An 18,916-nucleotide genomic window follows, 5' to 3' on the forward strand; every position below is an offset into this window, starting at 1 on the left:
GCCAAGAGTTGTAGAGCCACAGGTCATGCTTTAGCTTTACCAGTACAAGATAGATAAGATAGATCAGGTTTAGATGTGGCAAAGAACCGAGCTCGAAGTTGTGTTTTTAATCAGGCTGAGGTAATTTGGGTAGAACTCAGCAGGTCGGAGAAGGTTCCCTTGTTGACAGAAGCTCTGATCAGGATGCAAGGTAACATAACAAACAGATACAAATGAGATTTGATGGTATTGGCTGGCAAGAGGTGTAGATGACAGCTGATTGGCTGGAGATGTTTAGTGTTCAAAGTATGCTGCTTTCTGATGTTAGGGGTGAAAGCCCACCAGATGGGGCAGCTCTGAGAGGACGTATTCTGTGGGTGGGTGTTCATCTCTGACATAAGACATATGAAAAGGAACAGACATTCACTGTACGCGTCAGCTCACACAAAAGGCAGGGGAGTGAGAATGGCGTGCTCTTCAAGTGGATGAACTTGGCCTTTGCAGCAAGGGATAAATTGTTTATTACTTCTTCTCAGCGGTTTACATTCTAGGGAAGTGTGGTGGTCTGGTGAGGGAGTGTGACCATTGTAGTCTTCAGTAGGCTGTCACTTTCTCTGGTTATTTACACTTATTTTATCTTGTAGGGAAAATGTCCTCCTGCACCTTATGTTTTGTCACCGCCCTTTCCAAATGTTACAGAAGGGATATAAGAGCCGTAAAGGCTTGGCATGTTGTTGTCTCAAACCAAAGTTAAAATCACCAAACGAGCAGTGCTTAATTTGAGCCGGTAGTCGCAGTGCGGCACTGGCACAGATTTTTGCAACTAAAACTCATTCTTTCTTTTCAGGCTTTGACCCAGAGCATGAGAGAGAAAAACACAAAATGGGTAAAGAAGGGTGAATCGAAAGACAAAAAAATAGTAACAAAGTCAGGAAGATTAGAACCTGTAAGAGTGAGCTAAAGGGTCATGGAGTGTCTGGTGGTGGACATAAAAGGCTTGAGGTGTAATCAAGTCTATGGGCCTGATCTGGAGTTTGTCGGACAGGGTCACTCTGTTACAAACGTGTTGGATATTCTGTCTGCCGTATTACAATTCCATTATATCCCATGGCACTTCTAAAACAAGGGACGGTATTTCCATCATGTTTATAATGGAGTAAATCGTCCGCCTAACTCTAAATTGGGACCTACGTCTGTTTGTTATCCCATCATTCAATAGCGCTGGTCGGGGATTTTGAGCTGAGCTTTGGGAACCGGCACTTACTCTTGTACAAACTGAGAACTTCACACCAGATGTTATTCAAAGACAGTATTTGGTTCATGACAGCGTAGCCTGAAATCTGAGCTATAAAGTCGCTCTGCTCTTCGGTGGATGGTGATTGATATGAAGATATGAGGTGTGAGGAGGAGAGACTGTAATGTCAACTTTGAGACCTTTGGAGGAGTTGGGTGAGGGGTGGAGGTTGTGGCCAGGTTACTGAGAAAGGTGACAATTCCACCCCTTGCATACATTGCCTTCGTGCACCTAGATGATATTGGTAGGATTACCTGTTCACAAAAAAGGTAGTAATGGATCAGCACGGAAGGGAGCCAGTGGTACACCACTGCCACTCACTGTATTGCAGTTCAAGTCTTGTGGGCCAATAATAAATAGAAGTAACATACATTTTATTTTCCTCTTAACAATAAAATGTTTCATCAGAATTCACAAAATATTCATAATCATAGCAATGACATTTTTTAAATACTTTTTCTAAATAAATAACAGTTCAAAATATTGTGTAATGTATTGTTCCACAGAGAAAGTCACTCTCTAGTGGTGTAGCAAGAGTACTTCATGCATGCTATCACTCAGCTGCAGTACACCCGTTCGACCACCAGGAGTGAACTTACACCGCTGCCTTCTTGGCTTCCTATTGAAACCGGAAGCTTCCTTTGTATAACATAACAGGTGTATTTGTAAAGCGCACGATTACCCGTGGGTGTCCTGGCGCTGAATAACTGACGTTTATTGTTACCCAACTCAATGGTACTCATTTTATCGACCTCAGATGGATGAAAGGCTGAGTGGACCTGCCGGGATTTGAACCTGTGACCGTGAGGTCAAACACAGGCCCCTGCAGTGGCTGCTTTAGTCCACTGAGCCACCAGACCCGGCGATATGAGAATACATCAGGCTTCCCTGGCAGTGCTTTCTTTAGATGTATGTAAACCTGATATCTGTTCCAAATACCTCAGATACAGCTCAGTAAAGTCCACAGGTGCTCTGTGCAAAAACAACATATTCCTCTTGCATTAGTGACCGTTGTGAAAGGAGGGATGCAATGCAGGTAAAAAGCACAGATGTAAAGCCGGCCAGTGTATCTTTGACTCTTGTGTTTCTTGTGTGTGCCAGTGTGACAGTTCATGAAAAGGACCCTAGACAATGATAAATTACACTAGCAGAGACTGGATGGAAGACTGAATTGATTGACAGGTGTATGCACTGTTGAATGAATACATAATGAATGTGTTACTCTGTGGAAAGAGCTGCTTAGTGCTTGCTTCACTTGAAAGAAAAAAGTAAGGCGGTCTCCTAAATAGAGGTGCTACCACAGTTTTCAATCAGAACGTAATTGCCACTTTGTCAGGCAAGTCTTATGATGTCAGTGCGAGGGGGTACCCCTAGGAAAGAGGTCCACTGACTCCGCTCCCTGCAGCAGGGAGAAGACTTGGCTGACTGCGGTGACGATCCTGAACCTTTGGACAGTTCTCGATACTAGTCCAACATTTATTTTTGCACCACTGAGGACAGCTTTATCTGCTTCCCATTCAGCGAACGCCCCTCAGTGAAAGGCTCACTCAGTGTGTTCCAGAATAAAGATTGCTAGCACCAAACAAGGTTCAGTGGTTATTCAAAAGTGAAGCTTTCTACAGGGTGAAGGTTGAGGCTTGAAGGTTTTTGATGGATGGTATGGTTTGGGCTCCGGTGAATGCTCCTGATGCTATGCCTCGTAGCCGACACAGATGGAGACCGTGAAGGCACAGGTGTTCCTCACTTAGGTGACTCAGGATATCCAGTCGGAATCTGCACACTGGGCTTCCAGGTTAAGTTTGGTTATTCTATTTTTTTATTGGTGGGCTCCATGAAGCCAGCCTGGGCCCGGGCCTGGACCGGCAACGATGCCATCTCCTGGTCATAATGCCTCTGAGACAACCTTCTCCAGCTCTCACGGAGGCTGAAGGCCAGGTGTGGGACATAGACACTGGTGTTGTAGGTTCCAGTCTTTACAGCTAGCAATGTTGAGACCAGCTGTGGGAAGAAACGAGAGACACTTGTTAAAGGGTGAGAACATAACATGAGTATCAGAGTTAACAACAGAAGCCAATAGAATTTTCTAAGAAACAGTGGAGCGGGGGATGGGCTCGATAATGATCTTTGGTATCCGGGGTCAAGATGGAAGGGACAGGAAAGAAAGTGAACATGGTTCTTTTTGTTAAATAATTTAAAGGGATTTTAAAGAGCTAATCAATACAGAAATAAGACAGCAAGAATTAATTATTTACTAAATAATAAAGAACACATGCCTGTTAGCCATAAATTAAGAAGTCAGAAAGCTGGTCAACATAGTCCAGTCCCTGAATTTATCAACATAAACCTCATGGCACAAAAGGACTTATTTGCTTGTTGCGGGTCATTGTTGTCCTCTCTTCCGCCCTTCATGTTGTGTAGGTGTGATGGCCTGCCCTTAGCCTATCAGCATCCAAGGGAAGGTTATTGAGGGTTTGAAGGGTCAAAGGGCCTGAAATTACACCCCCAGGTAATATGTTGATTTGGACTCTATAGTAGTGGGAGAGCGGGAAGCAATTTGTCAGCAAACGTATTAATTTGATGGGACCTCACATGAACAGTGTGGGCACCGGCACATACAAATAGGGCCCAATTCACAAAGGTTAACTTAGACCAAAAGTCCAAATTTAGACCTGAAGTCTAAGTTTAGGCCTAAAGTCTATCTTGACTAGAAGTAAAGGTGGATTTTTGGTCTAAGTTTGGACCAAAAGTCTAACTTCCACCAAAAGTCGAACTTTTTACTAGTAAATTTAGACTTTAGGTCTAAACTTACTTGTTAATTTAGACTTTTGGTCTAAGTTACTCTTTTTATCTAAACTTAGACTTCAGTTTTAAAATTAGACTTTAGATCTAAGGTTGTTTTTGCGAATCATGCCCATAGTGTGGAACACATACTGGATGGTGTGTGACGCATATGAGTGGGGAAGAGGAGTGTGCTAAAGTGAACCTCTAAGAACAACCGGGCGATCTGAACCCTGGGAGCGGATGAGGTGGATCCCGGCATTCTGTACTAGGGCTTGGGGTACGCTGTGGCCAGAGATTGCTTTAGCACTTGATGTAAACGAGTAAATGTGATTCCTCTTCTGCTTCACTTATGAGAGAGGAGAATGAGAGAGAATGTGCCAGTCAGGCAGCAGCTCCTGAGTGATCTTTACATCTGTTCCCTGGCAATAAACCCCCAGAAAGATATCAATACAAAAGTTTAGGCGGGACATCACTAAGTTGTTGAAGCTCTAAACAAATCTTAATAGAGTCTCTTGTTGCTCAAACTGGTGTAATCTTACATTTCTATGTTTTTCCTACATCTTCATTGCTAGACTTTTGCTTGTGAGAAAGTGTCACTCATAGTCTTTGAATGTCACTCATAATCACACTGAAATTATGAAAATGTCACACATAAGCAATCTGAAACCTTGGCAGCTATGTGCGTGTGTCACCTCCTCCATCAGTGTATAGCATCTTGGCAATGAAAGCCAAAGTGTGTCTTTGCACTAGTGGAACCCCACCAAAATACCCCATAAAGCTGCATCATGGCGCTGTTATCTACAAAGAGAGGCGGCTCAACCACGCCTACAACAGGGATCCACCCCTTAAAGGAAAAGTCATCTATTACCCATATTAAAATATGAAATTATAAGAGAGAAATACTATACTCCGACAAACAAGGAAAATCCAAGATGTTTTAAAGAAAAACTTATATGAAGTTCAGCACAAGAAGAATTTCTTTAAAAGGCCATCACAAATAAATAAACAATTAAGTATTGATAGGTTGCAATTAAAAACTGCTCAAATTTAGATAATAAATTGACAATCGTTGTACTATTATTTTTTTACATTCAACTCAAGAAGAAACGTGTTTTGTTGATAACCACACATGGGACTAGTTTGTCAGGGGATCCATGGGTCAGTGTCACTAGGGAGATTTTTCGCCTCAAGGATGGAAGTGACATCATAGACAACTCAGCGTCACCCAGAACCCTACATTGAAACCACCTCCCACCATTCAGACTACACACCTACAATTGAATAAGCACAGCATGGGTTCACACAAAAAAACCGAGAGCGCAGGTTCTTGGATGGGACTTACCACGCCGGCGACGCAGAGCAGCAGGAATATGCCAAGAATGGAAGCCAGGGCTATAAGGATGATTGCCCAGGCAGGAAGTGCGTCACTGGACTCATCCACAGTCGGAGCTGCAACAAACACAACAGCGACAACTTCATACCTCAGTTTATGACCAGTGTGTACTTACCTGCAACTCTCTGCTAGGTGAACAGAAACCATTGAGACTGCAGGCTAGCACCTCAATTACCCATTTATCTATCACTCACCATCATCTGATAGCTCACCCTCAGGTTTGATGTCTCTGAAAACATTATTATAAACTATGCGTGGCAGAATGCAATATTATCAAGTACCTGAGACTATTGGTGGCCAATGGAGATGGGGTCGGTGTTCTTAATGACCTCATGTGGTCTTTGTTTTTATGGAAATGTGAGGTTATGGCAGTTCTTGATTGCTTTTACAACACCGTTGGCTCTATTCACGAAGGTACTTTTCACTTTTGAGTAACTTTACACTTTTGTGTAAGTTTACCACTTTTTAGTATTCACATACTTCATGGGTAAGTTACTGCTAAAAAGGAAAAACAGTGGGTAGTCCAGCACTGCAGTTGGCCAACCACTGTTTTTGCAACAGCCTCCCATAGAAAATAATAGAGATAGGGAATTCAAAGAAAAAAAGGTTACATGATTAAAATATTTAATATAATTAAACATATAAATAAATACAAATTAATCTAAACAAACATATATCTGAAAACTATTGCATATTAATTGTGTAATTATGCTATATTTCAATAACCTAGTTTGGATTTAAAACAATATAGTAATAAATGTTATAAAAAATAATGACATTAACTTCAATTGCACTATAATCATGTTTAATAATTATTAATGCACATATTTTCTTGTCTTTAGGTGTGAATTTAATTTTTAATTTATACTTCAAAAAATTACAATTAATTTAAAAGGGCTGTAGCATTTTTGCTAGTGTGTTCTACTTCTAAAATTAATACATTCACATTAATATTTAACATGAAAAAAGAAATATTGGTTTTCAAGTTAAAAAATGTTGTTTCATTTTCCCTACACTGTACCATAACAAAACTCCACAGAGTGAAGATTTCTGCATTGTAACATATAGAGAAAAATAAAAAACTTTGATTTAACTCAAAAATAAATAATGAAGATATTTTTATATTAAATAAACATTACTTTTATATATTTACTTCAAATGTAGAGCAAAATAAAATAAGGCTGCCGCACTATCAGATTAACCGTGAATTAAAACTTCAACTAATGTAAATATATTAACTTTCATTTTCTGAAGTTTAAATTAAAATATTAATTCCCACCGAAAGAGTAACAATTTTTTATATGCATTAATAAAGATTAAAAGTAATATATAGAATTATTTAAAATTAATTTTACTATTTTAATCAGCACAGGCACTGGAAAAGCAGAAGGTCTATGCATTATGGGTAGGCAAATACCACCAAGTTAAACAATGTCTATGTACAGCCTTAGTTATCCCTGGAAGCTGAAATATAGCGCTAGATGCCATCCCTGGATGAAAAGGTGGTATTTGTATAAGGGATGGTGACTTCATTCCATAGGTTTCAGGATCTGAGAAGCTGCCTCATTCACTGATGCTCCACTCAATGATGGGGTGAAGAAGAAACCTCTGTGCCCCTATGAGGCTGGGAATGGGCAGAAATGGACTAGCTTGGGGCCACATCCTCAGCCTAGGGACGCTTCCAGCTCTCTCCCTGGTGAGACCGCCCTGTGTGCCGGTGCTGGCAGCATCTCATTTATATGTCCAGGCAGGGAGGCCTGGAAGAGCAGTGTTTGTCCCCTTTTAAGGTCTCTGGCAGAAAGTGATATCCAGGCAGAAGAGAAGCTTTGGACAGTCAGTTTCTTCTTTGGAATAAGGAAAAACATTGAGGTCTGAACAATACAAACATTACCATTGAAATAAATGTAATGAGTACGGGTTGGATCTCAATCCGAAGTGTCAATTACATGAATCAAACAGTTGATTGAGTACAACAAATGGGTACTCCTTAGGTGATCAGTGGAAGTGCTCGTCCGTGTCAAATGATACGATCCAGTAGATGATGTAGTAAATTAACACGCCATCACTGTTGGACTTGAGGCAGGGTCTATTTTTATCATATAGTACCCCAGGCCCGTTCTGCCCACACCTGAGGTATGAGACCCTTATCCTTGCCCTGCCAGCCTAATTTGTAGGCCGTGTTAAATTGAGCAGAGGGTCCGGTTTTACTATATAACAAATGCCCTGGGCCATCCTTGTCACTCAGCCAGTATGAACCCATCCGTAGGCCCTGCCAGCCTAATCTGTAGGCCTTTTGTTAAATTGACCAGAGTTCTGCACCCATTTTTCTGAACAGCAGGCTTTAAGCCTGTCTGACTAAAAATCATAGCCAGCTTCTCTCTGCGAGGCCTCCTGCTCCAAAGCCCCCACCTTTTCAGTGTGCGCAGAAGTTCACTGTCGCAAAGTTCACTGTGTCACTGTCTCTCTTTCTACCCTGTTGAAATATAGCCCACCACATCCTGGTTATGAGAACAGAGAAGTTCCCACCGCAAGGGCGTCAGACTAGGGTGATGGACGTGGCAACCCAGAAGTATAAATATACATATATATATTTTATTTCTTTACATTACATTTTTCCACTTGCCCTATGTAACTTAAGACGAGCGCTTAGCCTGAAACCATAACCTTTCACCTAGTTTATGTTCCGCATCTAGTAGGATAAGCATGACACTTTTGATAAATGTGCGGCCCATTGTGTAATTGATGTAGGTAGGACTGGCGTGAGATGATGTTGCTGTAGGCACTTCTCACTGTGTTAAAGGGTATAAAAGGACACCTCACAGACTTCTTGTCGGACTACCCCCCGTCTGTTGTAGATGGCAGGCGGGTGTGGGTACTCCCCAAGAGCTCTTGTTTTTTTTTTAAGTATATATTCTTTTCTGCTATATAAAATGCCATATCTGCTATGTTATATTAATTGTCGTTTTCTCCTGTTTGAAATTTAAATGTTTATACTGCAGTTGCAAGGCTGTTTTCTTTTAGGTTTAAACGTGAGTATTCTCAGCATTTTAGACCAAATGTATTGTGCATTCTGAGAACGTTTTACTTGATTTAAATTATGTTTTTCATAGTGCATTTATAATTGTGTCTTTGAGGTGTTTACTCTGCATACCTTATATTGCGTTTTCTGAAGTGTCTCTCTCCTAACGATTTCAATGCTTCCATGGGAAAGTGCCTTCTGACTCGTGTGACTATCTGTGAATGCGAGGTCACTATATTTTGTATTTTGTATTTTAAATGCCTTTTTCTTGAAGCTGAGCCTTCTAAATAAATCAGTTAAACCTTTTGGCTTAGTTTCCATGGCTCACATATTTGTTCCCTTCATTTTAGTGTGAGCGTTCCCTTCGCACCCCCCACCCAAGTTAAGTTGCCCCTTGCCCCCTAAATCGCTCCCTCGAACATTCAGTGAAGGTATCCCATGCCCCCTAAAACGCTCCCTGTAACATACTTGGGTTTCAAATGAGCTATTCACGCTGATATTATGGATGCAGAAAAAATTCTCCCAATTAGACACACAGGCAAATCTTTCCCTAGTGAGTCATGTCCACATACATCATCACAACGTTTTCAGGTGTGGTCATAACTAGTCCTGATGAAGACCCACCATGATGCATTAAAAGCACATGAGGGTTCGAAACGTCAACCATCTTATATCCAGCCTGGGCTAATGTATTGTGGAATATGGGCAATTTAAAGACTTATATACTCAGCCCTTCTATGGTGAACCACATATTTGTGCAGATTGGACAGGCGTATGTGAAATCTGTAAGATTTGTGGACAAGTCTTACAGTATTTTCTTTTCTTTGGAGCACCTATTTGTTGTACTTAATCATTGGTTAATTCATGTAATTGTTTGACACTTCAAACTGAGATGCACTCCGTACTCATTAAATTAATTTAATCTTTAATTGAAATTTTTGTTTGTTTCAAACTGAATAATTTATTCTTTACCCATCGGACAGAACCAATTTTCTTAGAATTGTATAATAAATCCAGGTTCTGAGGGACTCAGGGTTACCCCAAGATGTTCTAAGTTGAGTAAATCAAAGAAAGAGTTGAGTTGCCATGTGTAAAGGTGGAGTACTCTGACCTGAGGGAGCACTGCGGAGAGCAGGGAGCGATGCTTTCTCCACTTTCTTCAGGCATGGCATCCCTCCTGCAGTGTTCCTGATTGTTTTGAAGGGGTTGCTAAGAACTGACTGCACCTGCAGGGCAATAAAAGCTATTAATCACCCGGGCCCGATTCACAAAAGTAATCTGAGACAAAATCCTAACTTTACGATTTATGGTATTCACAAAAGGCACTTAGGAGTACTAAAGTTAGTGTTCCTAACTTTACTACTCCTAAACTGAGACAAAATCCTAACTTTACGACTTTTGGTATTCACAAAGGGCATTTAGGAGTAGTAAAGTTAGGATTCCTAACTATACTACTCCTAAATGCCTTTTGTAAATACCTAAAGTTAGTATTTTGTCTCAGATTAGGAGCAGTAAAGTTAGCAATCCTAACTTTACTACTCCTAAATGACGTTTGTGAATACCGAAAGTCAAGAAGTTAGGATTTTGTATCAGTTTAGGAGTAGTAAAGTTAGGAATCCTAACTTTAGTACTCCTAAATGCCTTTTGTGAATACCGAAAGTCGTAAAGTTAGGATTTTGTCTCAGATTACTTTTGTGAATCTGGCATCCCTCTCCTTAGCTATTAGCCATCACCTGTGGTTCGGCCCATAGATATAGGGGGGTAATTAACAGCCATTACAACGCCTAATTATTAACTCCAATGGGGCAATATTTTTGTACATGATATTATGTACTGAACATATATGTCAGATAATAATCAACTAGTGATATTCCAGCAGCAGTCCGAGCCTCCATAAATTGATGGACTGGCTGCCGCCTGCGTCCTTTTACTCTCCAGGCCCACTGTGTAATAGCAAAAGAGGCGAGACATATCAAGGCACCTTTGATACATTTGAAGCCCTCTATGAAGCGCTTTTTGATTCCATTGAAGCGGGGAATTTAAGCGCTATAGTAAGAGCATTGAAATATACTATCACTGCAAGACCTGTGATCCTTGCACCCACACAAGTCAGTTCATCTCACAGTATTTTAACCTGTGTGCTTTACCACGTCATAACTATATAAAGGCCTTCGATTGCACCTAGACCCCAGATGACGGTAATACCACTGCTTTAAATTGGGGCGGTGGTGTCGGGCTGTGAGTACATACACCTATCGTATTTGATTGGTGGAACACCAGCTTTTCTCAGCAGAAAGCAGGTACCCTTAGACGGTAAGTACCTGCACTTCTTACTGTCCATTTCAAGTATCAGGGAGACATTTTGCTTTTATTAACTTCATTTTTTTCTATTCTATATTTTGTGGTTGTAAATACACCTATATTTTTATTGATATATTTATAATTGTTCAATGGACATTATTTGTGTTATTTATGGGCACAGCGGCTATTATTAAAGTCACGCACATTAAAATGGAAGGTTTTGTGGGATTTGGAAGATGTGGTCACTTGTTGCCTACCCAGGCCCTTTTTGGAAGTCGCTTGACCACAGACAGAATGAGAGGTCTCTGCAGTCCCTGCAGTCCCTGCCCCAGCCAATCCTTCCTTGACGCTGATGAATCCTGCCATGCCTGCTTGAGACCAGTCGACTCTGCAAGCCAACCATGGTGCCTGGCACCGCCCCTGTCCTCCCACCTTGCTGAGACAGACTGACATCCTCATGATTTCTGGGAGGTGAGACAGCACAGCTTTCCCTCATCCAGTTCTTGCTTCAGAATATCTTGTGCAGAACACCCTGCAGCTGGAATAGGGACTTTCCCCACACATGCATATGGGTACCAAAAGGGACAAACTTTGAATAATTCTCATATCTGATATGTGTCCCATTTTGGCGCACTACTCATGCGCAGATCTGCTATGCACTGCCTTCGTGTTATACTTGTGTCGCACAGTATCTGAGTTCCAAACCCTCACCCCTTCCTTGGCCGCCTGGACATGTGCACTGTACTTGTAAAAGACATGATTATGTCAGGAAAGACCCACCTGTGCTGCTGCTCTTGGATGTGGCTGCTCTGGTGGCTGTGGCAGCAGATGGAGCTCCTTGGGTCCCTTGGAAAGGTGTGGATCCCCCTGCCACCAAGGTGGGGCCTCCTCCAGGTGCAGAGGTGGTGGTTCCCTCTATGGAAGTGGCTGTGGCTCCCCCAGCTGCAGTGGTGGTGATTCCTCCTATGGCAGTGGCTGTGGTTCCCCCAGCTGCAGTGGTGGTGGTTCCATCCATGGCATTGGCTGTGGTAACCCCAGCTGCAGTGGTGGTGGTTCCATCCTTGGCATTGGCTGTGGTAACCCCAGCTGTAGTGGTGGTTGTTCCTTCTGTGGTGGTAGCTGTATTTCCCCCAGCTGCAGTGGTGGTGGTTCCTCCCATGGTAGTGGCTGTGGTAACCCCAGCTGCAGTGGTGGTTGTTCCTTCTGTGGTAGTAGCTGTGGTTCCCCCAGCTGCAGTGGTGGTGGTTCCTCCCATGGCAGTGGCTGTGGTTCCCCCAGCTGCAGTGGTGGTGGTTCCATCCATGGCATTGGCTGTGGTAACCCCAGCTGCAGTGGTGGCGGTTTCATCCATGGCATTGGCTGTGGTAACCCCAGCTGCAATGGTGGTGGTTCCTTCTGTGGTAGTAGCTGTGGTTCTCCCAGCTGCAGTTGTGGTGGTTCCATCCATGGCATTGGCTGTGGTACCCCTAGCTGTAGTTGTGGTGGTTCCTTCTGTGGTAGTAGCTGTGGTTCCCCCAGCTGCAGTGGTGGTAGTTCCTCCTATGGCAGTGGCTGTGGTCCTCTCATCTGCAATGATTGTAGTTGCTCCTACGGCATTGGCTGTGGTACCCCCATCTGCAGTGGTGGTAGTTCCTCCTACGGCATTGGCTGTGATATCCCCAGCTACAGTGGTGGTAGTTCCTCCTAAAGCATTGGCTGTGGTTCCCCCAGCTACTGTGGTGGTGGTTCCTTCTGTGGCAGTAGCTGTGGTTCCCACAACTGCAGTGGTGGTAGTTCGTCCTATGCCGGTGGCTGTGGTCCTCTCATCTGCAGTGATGGTAGTTCCTCTTACAACAGTAGCTGTGGTTTCCCTAGGTGCAGTGGTGATAGTTCCTCCTATGGCAGTGGCTGTGGTTTCCCTAGGTGTAGTGGTGGTAGTTCCTTCTGGTGTAGTAGCTGTGGTTCCCCCAGCTACAGTGGTGGTGGTTCCTCCCATGGCAGTGGCTGTGGTTCCCCCAGCTGCAGTGGTGGTGGTTCCTCCCGTGGCTGTGGTTCCCCCAGCTGCAGTAGTGGTGGTTCCATCCATTGCATTGGCTGTGGTACCCCCAGCTGCAGTGGTGGTAGTTCCTTCTGTGGTAGTAGCTGTGGTTCCCCCACCTGCAGTGGTGGTAGTTCCTCCTATGGCAGTGGCTGTGGTCCTCTCATCTGCAGTGATGGTAGTTCCTCTTATGACAGTAGCTGTGGTTTCCCTATGTGCAGTGGTGGTAGTCCCTCCTACGGCAGTCGCTGTGGTTTCCCTAGGTGCAGTGGTGGTAGTTCCTCCTATGGCAGTGTCTGTGGTCCTCTCATCTGCTGTGACTGTAGTTGCGCCTACGGCATTGGCTGTGGTACCTGTGGTACCCCCATCTGCAGTGGTGGTAGTTCCTCCTACGGCATTGGTTGTGATACCCCCAGCTACAGTGGTGGTAGTTCCTCCTGCAGCATTGGCTGTGGTTCCCACAACTGCAGTGATGGTAGTTCCTCCTACGACATTGGCTATGGTTCCCTCAGCTGTAGGGCTAGTGGTTCTTCCTGTCCCAGTGATGGTGTTTCCTCCAACTACATTGGCTGTGGTTCTTCCAACTGCTGTGATTGTGGCTGCTCCAGTAGCAGCTGTGGTGGGTCCACCAGTAACAGTGAGGATGTTTCCTCCAGTTGGACTGCTGGCTGTACCTGTGGTGGCTATTGATGTGGTATCTGGGGTCATTGAAAGAGAGGCTGTACTAGCCGAGAGTGTGGTGCCTGAAAATGTGGATCCAAGGGCTGTGATTGCTGAGGCTGTTGTGGATGGGACCGTGGTGGCTGAAGCACTAGTGGCTGAATCTGAACTGCCTGAGGCTGCATTAGTTGAGGACATGGTGCTCATGGCTGTGCTAGAGTGAGCTGTGGTGGCTGAGATGACAGTGACTTGCCCTGTTGTGGCTGGAATTGTGGTGGCTGAAACTGTGGTGGAGGAATCCGAAACTGTTGTGTCTAAGACTGGGGTGGCAATGATGGCTGAGTCCATGGTGGGCTTAGTGGCTGTGGTTGTGGTGCCTGAAGGGCTGTTGAAAGGGGTGGTGGAAGTTGAAGGAATTGTGGGTGATGCTGTGATGGCTGAGGTTGTACCGTTTGGGGCTGTGGTGACTAGGACTGCTATCGCTGATGTTGCGGTGTCTGATGCTGTACTGGCTGAGACCGTGATGACGGTGGCTGTTGCGATGCCTGGGAAGGAGCTACTTGGGGCTGTTGAGGATGAGACAGCTATGCTTGGGGCTCTGGTGGCTGTGGAGGTTGTTGCGTCTGAGACTGTGGTGTCAGAAGATGTGATGGCTGAGGGAGTGGTCCCTGAGTCAGGGGTGGCTGAGGCAGATTTAGATGAGACTGTTGTAATTGCGGATGTTATGGATGAGACATTTGTGGCTGAGGTTGTTAAGGCTGAGGGTGGGGCTGAAGGGTCTGAGCTGACTCTTGTGCCTGAGGTCATTGTGCCTGAGGCTGTGATATTGGAGTTTGGGGCTGTTGTGACTGGTCTCGTGGTGTCTGAGGCTGTTGTGTTGCCAGAGGCTGTGAGGCTTGAGGCAGTTATGTCTGAGGAAGTGGAGTTTGGGGCTGTTGTGACTGCTCTTGTGATACCTGAGGCGGTTGTGTTTCCAGAGGCTGTGATGTTTGAGGCTGTGATGCCTGAGGAAGTGGCGTTTGAGGCTGTTGTGACTGCTCTTGTGGTGTCTGAGGCTGTTGTGTTGCCAGAGGCTGGGATACTTGAGATAGTTACATCTGAGGAAGTGGAGTTTGTGGCTGTTGTGACTGCTCTTGTGGTGTCTGAGGCTGTTATGTTGCCAGAGTCTGTGATGCCTGAGGCTGTTGTGTTGCCAGAGGCTGTGATGCCTGAAGCAGTTGTGCTTGAGGCAATGGAGGGTGAGGCTGCTGTGATTGCTGTTGTGTTACCAGAGGCTGTTGTTACTGAGGTTGTGGTGTCTGAGGCTGTTGTGTTGCCAGAGGCTGGGGTGCCTGATGTAGTTACGCCTGAGAAAGTGGAGTTTGGGGCTGTTGTGACTGCTCTTGTGGTGTCTGAGGCTGTTGTGTTGCCAGAGGCTGGGATGCTTGAGATAGTTACGTCTGAGGAAGTGGAGTTTGGGGCTGTTGTGACTGCTCTTGTGGTGTCTGAGGCTGTTGTGCTGCTAGAGGCGGTGATGTCTGAAGCAGGTGTGCCTGAGGCTGCTGGGATTGCTGTTGTGTTACCAGAAGCTGTTGTTACAGAGGTAGAGTTGTCTGACAATGTCCTTCCAGAGGCCATGGTGGCTGTGTTGATGGAGGTCATGGTGCCTGAGGCTGTGGAGACAGACCTTGATGAATTTCCAGGAGTTCCAGTACTAGTATCTAAAGAAACAAGAAAAGAAAAAAAGAATACTTTTAAAAAGAAAAAGTATCATATTTCAGTCTTAAACACAGATAGGTAAAAAAACATGAGGCCCCAACATCACCTCCACCCACAAAGACAAACTGGTCACCCTGCACTCACACCTCAAATTTTTGGTAGTGAGATCTGCCCAAAAACCTGCTTGAAGAGTGTGAAATTGAGTTGTTGGTTGACTGGGGTGTAAGCCCTGGTCAAGCAGCAACCACAGTCCTTGTGTTCATGGTGAGACTCAAGCCAACCCTAAATTAACCTTTGCTCAATGCTCTGGTAGCTTGGCACAGACTCAGGCTTAACTCAGGGGAATGTTTAAAGTATTTGTGCAACACTTCAAACAGCAACAAAGTGAAAACACCCCACAAAAAAGATCCCACACCAGGTTACAAAAATGTAGTTATTTAATTTTTTATAAATAAAACAAGATCAAAACCAAAAAAATCCGATCAATAGATTCAGAGATATGCAATTTTAAAGGGTTTAGTGCATCTAGCGGCCCAAAGCGCCAACTGTGGATACCGGGTCACTCCAGACTGGAACAATGTAACAAGTTCAGCCTGACCGTGATGGAGTGCGGGCCAGCTACAACGACCCAGTTAGGCTCACTGAACAGAGTACCTTAAATCCTGGTTTGGAGAGTGTTGTGAGGGTCCGCGTCAAAGCTACGTAATGCAACCAAAGCAATGCGTAGTTTTTGAGATGCGGTGAGGCTGCGATACGAGGGCCTGTGTCGCCATCAGTGATTCAGTAAAGGGACTTGTGAAACAAAGACCGTCGTCATGGATTCATTGCACAGTCGAGGAGATACATCGGTTCCAAGGAACTGCACGGCTGCTATGCGGAGTCTGGCATCATGGTCAATGCTGCCGCCAACGAGGGCCTGATCTGAGAATGTGTCACGCAGCGGTAGTTCCGATGATGCTGCAGGCTGTGATGTGGCTCTTTGTGATGGGTGAATCTACGCAGCTGTGGCAATGGGTCGTTCTGGTCGGGGTTGCGCTGTGCAGTAGACGGGATGTGTCAGTTCTGCTGGATGCACAGGAGCTGGCAGAGTACCTTAGGCCCACTTCTAAGAGTCTAGGACTAGGACGGCACCACTTGATAGGGTAGACTAAAAGATAGCTGAGGTTGATGGAGCCTCCTGTCTCTGAGCCTCAGGTCAGAAGGCCAGCCAATTAGCCCTTGGAGTCACTCGGGTCCTGGGTTTTACAGATGCCGGTCCAGTCCTTCTCACCCAGGCAAGACACAGCAGGCAGCAGGTCTGAACAGCAAGGCTGCAGTCCTTTTACCAGCACAGCAGTCCTTCTTCCTGGAAGAGTATCCACATGTCCAGAAGTGTACTGAAGAATTGGTCTCTAAAAGGCAGAAGAAGCTTCTAGAGGTTTCTTGTGAAGTCCCCAGGCATCCCTCCTTCTCTGTCCTGGCTCCAGACGAACTACAGGAGACATGCAGCCCTTGTGTGGAGGCAGGACACAGCCTATTCAAGTGTAAGTAGGGCTGTGCCCAACTCCGTCCTCCCAATCTGCAGTGATGGCCCATCATGGCACATGTAAGAAATACGGTTCCTGGTTGACTGGGGTAAAAAGTCCTGGTCAAGCATTAACCACAATCCTAGTCAGGGTGAATCACACACACACCCTAAATTAACCTATGCTCACTCTCTGGAAGCTTGGCACAGAGCAGTTAGGCTTAACTTAAGAGGTAATGTGTACATTTTTTGTGCAGCACTTCAAACAGTAAAGCAACGAAAACACCGCACAAACAGATTCCACACCAGGTCCGACAAATAGCCCCTAATTTAATAAATAAAACAAGACCAAAATGACAAAAATCAAGTAAGTTGAATGGAAGTTATGAATTTTTAAAGATGAACCTGTAAAATAGCTATTAGAAACAATAAGCGACTCTTTGGGATATCTGGTCATGCCAGACAGGGACAAAGTAAAACTTTCAGGCTAACCATGATGGAGCGTCGGCTGGAAACAGGGACCCCATGAGGCCCACTGACCAAAAATACCTTGATCCTGGTTGTGACAACGATGATGCGGGTTGCATCTGAGCAATGCATCGGTGTCGAATCCGCAGGGAGATGATATGTCGATTTTCTTCACACAACGATGGCTATGGGTGTGTCCTGAGGACAATGCGCCGGTTCCGAGATGCGACGGTTCCAAAGATGATGCACCTGATTTCTCATGTAGTAGCTTCAATCTTCTCCATGCAGTGGCGGCAATGTGTTGGTTCCAAAGTGGCGGTTCTGATAGCGATGCGCTAGTTCCGAGTGCAATGCTCTGGTCCTGTTCCCACAAAAGAGGTGATGCATCGATTCTGCTCTCACAGAAGAGAATGTGTTGATTCTGCTGAAGCAAGCACCTTCGGTACATTTCCAATGGTCCATGTGCAGGAGCAGGGCGGTATGTTGTTCATGGGACTTTAGATAAGGAGGCAAGTGAGCTAGCCCTTGGAGTCACTCTGAGTAAAAGTGATGGAGATCCAGTCTTTACCCAGTCATAGAGAGCGGCAGGCAGTAGGACAAGTCAGCAAAAGGCAGCAGTTCTTCCAGAGCAGCAGTCCACCAGAGTAGCAGCCCGTTAGCACATCAGTTTTTCTTCCTGGCAGAGTGGTTACAGGTCCAAAAGTGTACTGAGCTGGTGGTGTCAAAGGTCCAGTACTTATACCCAGTTGTGCCTTTGAAGTGGGGGGGATTTCAGCGAAGCATCTTTGAAGTCCACAGAGGTCCTTCCTTCCTGCCCTGGCTCTAGACTCACTAGGGAGGGTATGCAGCCCTATGTGTGTAGATAGGACACTATCTCCCAGCTCCTCCCTCCCATCCTCTCAGAAAGACCCATGAAGTCACACCTAAGTTCCCTTTCTTTGTGGCTGTCTAGAGGAAATACACAAAGTTCAGTTGTCTCCCAGCCTGGCCAGGGATCACAGACCGGCAGCAGGCACCAGCAGCAGGCACCAAATGACTCGAGCAGGTTTCTAAAAGTGGCATTTTTAAAATAGTAACAATAAATCGGACTTTGCCATTAAAAAGGATTTATCATTACCATTCCATAGCTACTAAACATGACATATCTACGTTCCCCCATGAGGATTTACAGCTTATTAAATATAATAAGGAATCCTTCTTATGTTATCAAGTGAGATTGGTAGCCCTCATAAGAGTGAAAAAAGAGTTTAGGAGTGCTTGTATAGCAATAAACATGGAGGATTTTTTCTTTCATTAAAATATATTAGTAATAGTTATGTAGTGTTTTCTGGTGTTCAGAAACCTTTTACATTTTCTAAGGTATCTTTCTCTGTGAGCACTCCTCCACCTCCTAGGCTTCCTTCAGGGTCCTTCTTCTGGAGCCAGTTCTTGAAATGAATCTTCTGGAAGTCAGCAAGATCTGCGGTCTGGTGTCTGTGCTTGATGGGTTAGTAAACTTTACACAGCATGGAGTGTGACAGTCGTTGTGTGTTTGTACCCAGCCCCATTCAAGAGGCTGGTGCAGTATTAATGTTAGATTTAAAGTGGAAGTATGAGAGATACACAGAGATATGTAGCTGTCTCCCTCAATATGGTTAGGCCTCAATTATTTAGTGTGCTGGGCTGCACTCCAGGAATCTACTTCTAGGGTACTAGCAAGCAGCCAGTAGGTTTCAAATTGGAGATGCATGCTTGATAACAACAGCTTCTGTGCAGTCACCTTTAAAATGTGTGATGGTGCACCAAACATGCACCCAAGGAAA

The 18,916-nt window shown here is 44.8% G+C and overlaps 1 protein-coding gene across 1 annotated transcript in view; it reads right to left on the reverse strand.

Annotated features, from left to right (window-relative positions):
* Positions 1 to 3,076: 3,076 nt before the first annotated feature.
* Positions 3,077 to 18,916, reverse strand: part of LOC146869728 (uncharacterized) — a 48,219-nt gene continuing 32,379 nt past the window's right edge. Inside the window, exons 2-4 of the mRNA XM_085640217.1 lie at positions 11,548 to 15,144; positions 5,397 to 5,503; positions 3,077 to 3,271 (exon numbers count right to left, since the gene is read on the reverse strand). Of these exons, the coding sequence (XP_085496343.1) occupies positions 3,077 to 3,271; positions 5,397 to 5,503; positions 11,548 to 15,144 (3,899 nt within the window). The remainder of the gene's footprint in view (positions 3,272 to 5,396; positions 5,504 to 11,547; positions 15,145 to 18,916) is intronic.

This window comes from Triturus cristatus, chromosome 1_1 (assembly GCF_964204655.1).
Source record: "Triturus cristatus chromosome 1_1, aTriCri1.1, whole genome shotgun sequence".
NCBI classification, from domain to species: Eukaryota; Metazoa; Chordata; class Amphibia; order Caudata; family Salamandridae; genus Triturus; species Triturus cristatus.